Here is a 7,437-nt window from a genome sequence, read left to right as displayed (position 1 = left end):
TATTTCATTTATTTTTTTGTGTTTTTTTTTTTTTTTTTTTTTTTCTATAAGGCGTGTGTGCTCACCAGAAAGACAGAGTGACAGAGAGACAGAAAGAGAGAAATCACCCCCGAGGGGGGATGCCCACCCCCACAATCCCTTCTCCTCCATTCTCCTCTTGGAATCTTGGGCACACATGCACATGTGCCCGGCGTGAGTTTAAGCCACCAGGTCCAGAACTCAAACCGTGGTCGGCTACATGGGAGTTCAGTGACATAGCCATTACGCTAACTGCCGGTCCCAATCTTTATAGATTTTTATAAAGTTTTTTTTACCCTACCTCTTGAAAAATAGTTTAGTTGATTATAAATTTCTAGTTATTTTTCTTCAGCAAGTTTAATATATTTTTCCATTGTCTCTGGTATCTACTGTTGCAGATGAGAGGTCTGCTGTCAGCCTAATAATGGTACCTCTTTACATTTTTATTTATTTTATTTTGTATGAGAGAGAGAAAAGAATAGAAAAAGAGAGGCACCCTTGACAAAGTCTCATCACACCACAATCCCTCCCACTGCCTTCCCCCAGGCTTCCATCAGCTAGAATCACAAGCATTCCTATGGGCATACCTGGCATGTTCATGCTGACCAGAATCTGAATCCTAAGCCTTCCCACACATCTTCACATTGCATAATGTCATTCTACTGCCTGCAGCATTGCAGCTGGGCCACTGCACCTTTGTTTTTGCCTTTTTTTTCCAATGTCAGAGACTATGTGCATAAGTATAAGAGAGGAAGGGAGCAAGTGCTCCCCACCCCCAGTGGGGCTTGATCATGGTGGTTAAGGCACTGGATTCCCATATGGCTGACCATGGTCTGAGCTCCAGACCTGCTGGCTTGAAAATCATCTGTGCGTGTGTATACATGCCCAAAAATCTCAGGAGGAGAGTGAAGGAGAAGGGATTGTAGCATACTGATTCCCCCTGGGGAGTGATTTCTCACTTTCTCTTTCTTGGTCTCTCTCCAGCAAGCAAACTTGCCATATGGCAAAAACCTAAAAAAAAAAAAAAGAATTGACTAGAAATATGTAAGTTGATATCTGGTCTCTCTATCCTATTCCATTGGTTGGTGAGTTTGTTTCTATGCCAGTACCATGCAGTTTTCATTATTATTGGGTTGTCAGAAAAGTCATGATGCATTTTTTTTTTCTATGCAAAAATGCATTGTGATGGGACTAGTAGTTAGCGTAATGGCTGTGTCGCTGGACTCCCATGTAGTCAACTGCGGTTCGCGTCCCAGACCCGGTGGCTTAAAACTCACTCCAGGCACGTGTGCGTGTGTGCCCAAGATCCCAAGAGGAGAATGGAGGAGAAGGGATTGTGGTGTGGTCATCCCCCCGGGGGGTGATTTCTCGCTTTCAGTCTCTCTCTGTCTGTCTGGCAAGCGCATGCACCCTATAGCAAACAAAACAAAACAAAACAAAACAAAACAAAACAAAACAAAACAAAACAAAACAAATCAAAACAAAACAAAACAAAAAAACTCTAAAAAAAATGCATTGTGACTTTCCAACAACCCAATATATCTTGTAATATATTTCAAAATCAGGTGTTATGATGCTTCCATCTTTGTTCCTTTGTCCAAGAGTACTTTGTCTATTCAACATCTTTTGTGGTTCCATACAAATTTTAGTATTATTTTTCCTATTTCTATGAAGAACAACATTAAATTTTTAATAGGCATTGTATTAAATCTCTAGATCCTCTAGATCACTTTAGCTAATCTTTTTTTTGGGGGAGGTTTTTGCTATAGGGCACGTGCGCTCACCAGAGACAGAGAGAAAGAAAGAAAGAAAGCGAGAAATCACCCCTCAGGGGTAATGGCCACGCCGCAATCTCTTCTCCTCCATTCTCCTCTTGGGATTTGGGCACGCACGCACATGCGCCCAGTGTGAGTTTAAGCTACCAGGTCAGGAATTTGAACCACAGTCGACTACATGGGAGTCCAGCGACATAGCCATTATGCTAACTGCTGGTCCCAGTAGGACATCTTAAAAATAGTTCCAATTGCTGAACATGGGATATCCTTTCATTTATTTGTGTCATTTTCAAATTCTTTCATGAATGTTTTATAGTATACATACTTTTTACCTCCTTGGTTAAGTTTACTCCTTTGGTTAAATGTACTTCTTTGGTTAAATTTACTTCTTTTTAAAAATTCTATTGTTAATGGGATTTTTTAAAAAATTTCTTTTTAGATAATTTGTTTTTAGTGTATAGGAATTCTACTGATTTTGGTGTGTTGCTTTTGTATCCTGTAGTTTTAGTGAATTTGTTTATCAGTTCTAACAGTTTTTTAGTGGAATCTGGATGGTTTTCTATACGTAAGATAATGTCATTACAGAGATAAATTCACTTCTTCCTTTACTTCTTGGATGCTGTTTTCTGAGGCTAGTTTCTCTGATTAGGACATCCAGTATTAATTTGAACAGAAGTGGTAAGATGGGGTATCCTTACCCCTTACTGATTTTAGAAGGAAAAGGACCTAATTTGAAGGTTGAATTTAGGTCACTAATTTCAAAGTTGACTAGAGTTTATGTGTACAGTTAGCACACTATCTGATTAAATAAATGCTGTTCCTTCTTAAAATAATTTCAGTCCTCTAAGAGGAATGAACATGAAGATTTTGTTTTATTTTTAATTTGTGACAGGGCTTGTGTGCTCACCAGAGACAGAGAAAGAGAAAGCACCTCCTCAAGGAGGATGACCATGCCATAATCCCTTCTCCATTGTCTTCTTGGGATTTTAGACATCTGTGTACATACATACACCTAGCATGTTTCTGAAACCACCAGGTCTGGTACTCGAACTGCACAGTTCAAGGGTTCCATTCACCTATCCACCTTAAACCCTACGCTACCTGGCTGGCCCTCAACATGACTTTTGATTAGTATCCTACCTTTACAATTTATCTCAAAGGGTACTCCTTTCCTTTCCTGTACTTCATTAGATTTATTTTCCTTTATTCCACTTTTCCCTTTGTTTATTAGGAAGTGTGCCCATGACCCATGCCCATTAAATGCATCACTAAGATAACAGTAAAACCTTGCATGGGAGAGGAAGCTTCATTGACTTGCTACCTAGAACCAGGGTACTAACTTGTGATCACCCACTTGGTGAAATCAGTAGAACTGTGGTCGGCCATGTGGGAGTCATCAGCTGACCACTCATTCTACAATGTTTACACATATCAAAATGCCACATTGTATCCCATACATATATACAATTATTATTTGTTAATTAAAAATAAATTGAAAACTTAGAGTGCATGACCTACTCAGTGTCGTTTTATTTATTTTAATTTTCCGTAGGGCATGTGTACCTGCCAGAGAGAGACAGAGAGGGAGAGAGGGAGGAAAAGTAAAAAACTCCCCCCAGAGGGTATGGCCTTGCTGCAATCCTTTCTCCTCTCAGATTCTGGGCACATGCACACATGCACTCGGCATGTTTTTCAAGACACTGGGTCTGGGACTCAAACTGTGCGGTTAGTTATGTGGGACCTAGCTACCTTAACCATCGCCCCATCTGGCTGGCCCCTCCGTGTCATTTTTATATAAAACTAATACATTAAATAAATATGTGATGCTGGCTCACAATCGTAGAAATATAATTAAGTGATAGGACTAAGTTATTTGAAGCAATTGGGTTAGGTCTTAAAATCAGTCAAGAAGCCAGATGGTGACAGAGCAGTGAAATGCAAACTCTCTGTGGGGCTAACCCACATGGAAGGTTCTAGTTCAAAAACCTACTTGAGTATGCTCATGATCTGGGACTGGCTGAGCTGGTGGTGAATTGCATTGTCAAGACCCTATCGTGGACCAGCTGGCAGTGTAATAGTCATGGCAGCTGGATGTCACAAGACCAACTGTGCAGTTCAAGTCCCAGACCCGGAGGCTTGAAAAACATACCAGATGGGCTAGCAGATGGCATAGCGGTTACGATACTGGATCCCACACCGCCGACAGCAGTTTAGTCCCAGACCCAGTGGCTTGAAAATAATGCTGGGCATGTGTGCATGCATGCACAAGACCCCAGGAGGAGAATGAAGGAAATGAGACTGCAGTGTGGTCACCGCCCAGGGGGTGACTTCTCACTTTCCTTCTCACTGTCTCTTTCTCTGTCTCTTCCTTAAGTGCATCTGCCATAAGGCAAAAACAAAAACAAAAACAAAAACAAAAAAAAAAAAAAGAAGAAGAAGAAGAAGAAAGAAAAGAGAAACAGAAAAAGAAAAACATGCCAGGTGCATGTGTATGGGTGCCCAAAATCCTGAGAGGAAAATGAAGGAGAAGGGATTACAGCGTGGTCGTCACCCCTGGGGGTTGCTCTTCCCCTTTCTCATTCTTTGTCTCTTACTCTCCAGCAAGTGCACACACCCCACAGTTAATTTTAAAAAGACCTTATTGGAGGTGCTTGCTATCTTTTTTCTTCTCTCAAGGAAGAAATACTTTTTTTTTTGTAAAGTTAAGTATATTTTGAAATAAAGAACAAAAGTACAAATTGGGAAGTGAGAGTCAAGAAGCGACATCTGGTAACACTTCCGTGTGTAAGGGCTGTATGTAATCAGGCCTTTTTGCTCCTCAAATATGCCACTGCGCTTCTTTCTCCAAGTCCTGTGCTCATTTTCCCTTGGCCTGGCACCCTCACTCTATTATCTATTTCTAGGACTCTATCAGTTCTCTGTTCAAGTGTCACCTTATTAGTGAGACCCAACCGCTCTATCATGTTCGTGCATTTCTCACTGCCACCGCCTCCGGCCCCTCCGGCCCCTCTGGCCCCACCCTGATGCGCTGCTTTATTTTTCTCTACTGTACTTATTACCATCTACCATGTGGTATTTCTGCTGGTTTAGTTACTTTTTCCTCTCTCTGGCACTGTAAGCTCCATAACAGCAGGAACTTTGTTTCCTGCTATATAGTACCCAAGAACAGCACTAGCAAGAAATGAATGCTTAACATTTATTTATTTTTTACTTTTAAAAATGATTTTTAATTTAACTGTGTTTATTTTAATTTGACCAGAGAGAGAGAGAGAGAGAGAGAGAGTGAGAAAGCAAGCCACCTGGTCCAGGACACGAACCATGGTCGGCCATGTTCAGCCAGTTTAACCACCATGCCACCTGCCGACCCCACTGCTTAGCATTTATTGAAAACACTGCTTGTAAGAACATAATCTTGAAAGGGGGAAAACAGGGTACTCCTGGAAGCATCCCGCTCACCTGGTAACCCCACCTACCTGTCCATTGTATTGTTTGTCATAAGTTTTCTTCCAGAGATGCCAGTGGTGATCCAGCGTGGGATCTTTCTGCAGCTGTGCCATCACAGAGGAGCACAGCAGAAGTGCTCCCACCAGCCAGCTCATTCTGTTTCACAAAGGCAACATAAGAAGCGACGCTTTTAACTTCATATATTGTGACCATATAAGCAATGCATATCAATCGAAAAGAGCGACACAAAGTCTATCGAAGGGGCAGGCTGTTATAAATCAGAATTATACAGAAATTTCCTTGGCTCTATAGTCACAGGGAATAATTGTGGATTATTGTGTGAAATACTGCCTCCAATACTTAGTAGCAGTTTCAGAAGTGATTTTCAGAAACCTATTATCTGATAAATCAAACACATGCAAAGACAGGGACTTCCCAAGATTTGCCAACAAATCTAACAATGGGAAATCCTCTTTTCTCCTTTCCAAAACAAGACCAATAAAATCATCCTTAACAAAAGGACCTTGCGCCAGCTGGCGGTGTGGTGGGTAAGGTGGCTGGATCCCACATGGCCAACTGCATGGTTCAAATCCCAGATCCAGGGACCAGCAGATTGCATAACGGTTATGTTGCTTGACTCACATGTAGTCAACCATGGTTTGAGTCCCAGTCCTGGTGGCTTAAAACTCACGCTGGGCACATGTGCAAGCGTGCCAAACTCCTGAGAGGAGAAGGGATTGCGACGAGGCCATCCCTCCAGGAGGTGATTTCTTGCTATCTGTCTCTCTCTCTCTCTCTCTGTTTCTCTGGCAAGCACATGTGCCCGATAGCAAAAGTCTCTTAAAAATAAATAAATAAAAAAACCCAGACCCAAAAGCCTGAAAAACAGGCAGGGTGTGTGTGCATGTGTGTCCAAAATCCTGAGAGGAAATGGAGAAGAGGGGATGGCATGGCCATCCCACTTGAGGGGTGTTTTCTCACTTTCTGTCTCTCTCCAGTGAGTGCACATACAGCAAATTTTAGAAAAAGAAAAGTCAAAGAGGATCTCTGACTGGCTGGCCTTGAAGTATAGCAGGTAAGCCCTGTGCATAGGGACCTGGATCCCACATGGCCAACGGCAGTTCCAATCCTGGCCTTGCGTGGCTTGAAAATATGCCAGGTGTGTGTGTGCACATGCCAAACCCTGACAAGGTGGAGAAATGGAGGAAAAAGCACTGTGGTGTTTCCACACCCCGTGGGAGGTTTTTTCTCTCTCTAGCAAGTGCACGTACCCTCTGGAAATTAAAAGAAAAGCAGAGGACCTCTGAAAAATCAACTTGTCTTCTGAACTTTTGAATACATGAGATCTTCTGGTCTAGTTATCTACAACCTTTGTTAAAAAGATAACTCCATCCTATTACTCTTAAATCCTTAGGTTATTTTTTTCGTTTTTTTTTTTTTTTCAGTGATCGAATAGATATTTCACAGGAAGTAATTACTCTTTAAAAACACCACGTTTATGTCTAATTCAAAGAGACTTTAGCAGCAATTCAGTGACTAGCTCCCTTAAACTGGATTTTGCTTTTTTTTCCCTTTCTTTGTCATTCAAGACAGCTAGAATTTTAACCATATAAACTTTCAGATTATATTCCAAGGAAAACAATGTTTCAGCCTCAAACTTAGATGTTCATGCAGACATTAACTTTTGAAAAATAAATTATTTTTAATGAGAAAAGGAAAAAGCAAGTTGAATAACGTGATTTTTAAAGTTTACTTCCTGAAACCAAAGATTTAAAACCAAATGAGCAGTACAAGCTATACATGTAACAGAGTGTTTAAAGCCCCGGCGGGAGAACAAGGACCGACAGTACATACCTGACAGAAGCAGCAGGCGGACCCATGGCAGGGACCCTTGAAAGATTTCAAAGGCAGCAAGGGGACCTCAGCTGAACTGGCTTTAAAAAGAGACTGGAACTTGTCACATGAGGTATCCACAATGAGGAAGTCAACTTTCAGTTTCATTTGACCATCTAACTAGATCAGTTACCTCTAGCCTTCTCCCCACGGTCTTGGAGACAGTGTAGACAGTAAACCCTTGGGAAGTGCCCCCTGAAGAACCCCAAGATTGGTAGAACAAACTCAGCAAAGTAAGAGCAGTACATGTCTGCCCATAACTCTCCCTTGTGATAATTCACTGTATTAAAAACACTGATTTTTCAGA

At 41.5% G+C, this 7,437-nt stretch overlaps 1 protein-coding gene across 1 annotated transcript in view; it reads right to left on the bottom strand.

The window, feature by feature from the left end:
• CTSS (cathepsin S) overlaps nt 1–7,228 on the bottom strand; it is a 30,893-nt gene extending 23,665 nt beyond the window's left edge. Inside the window, exons 1-2 of the mRNA XM_006168454.3 lie at nt 7,092–7,228; nt 5,267–5,393 (exon numbers count right to left, since the gene is read on the bottom strand). Of these exons, the coding sequence (XP_006168516.1) occupies nt 5,267–5,393; nt 7,092–7,117 (153 nt within the window). The 5' untranslated portion in view covers nt 7,118–7,228. The remainder of the gene's footprint in view (nt 1–5,266; nt 5,394–7,091) is intronic.
• Nucleotides 7,229–7,437: the final 209 nt, after the last annotated feature.

The sequence above is a fragment of the Tupaia chinensis genome, unplaced genomic scaffold (assembly GCF_000334495.1).
Source record: "Tupaia chinensis unplaced genomic scaffold, TupChi_1.0 Scaffold145814_1, whole genome shotgun sequence".
Taxonomy (NCBI): domain Eukaryota; kingdom Metazoa; phylum Chordata; class Mammalia; order Scandentia; family Tupaiidae; genus Tupaia; species Tupaia belangeri.
The sequence above is the reverse complement of the archived record's forward strand: the minus strand, read 5'-3'. Positions and strand labels throughout refer to the sequence as shown.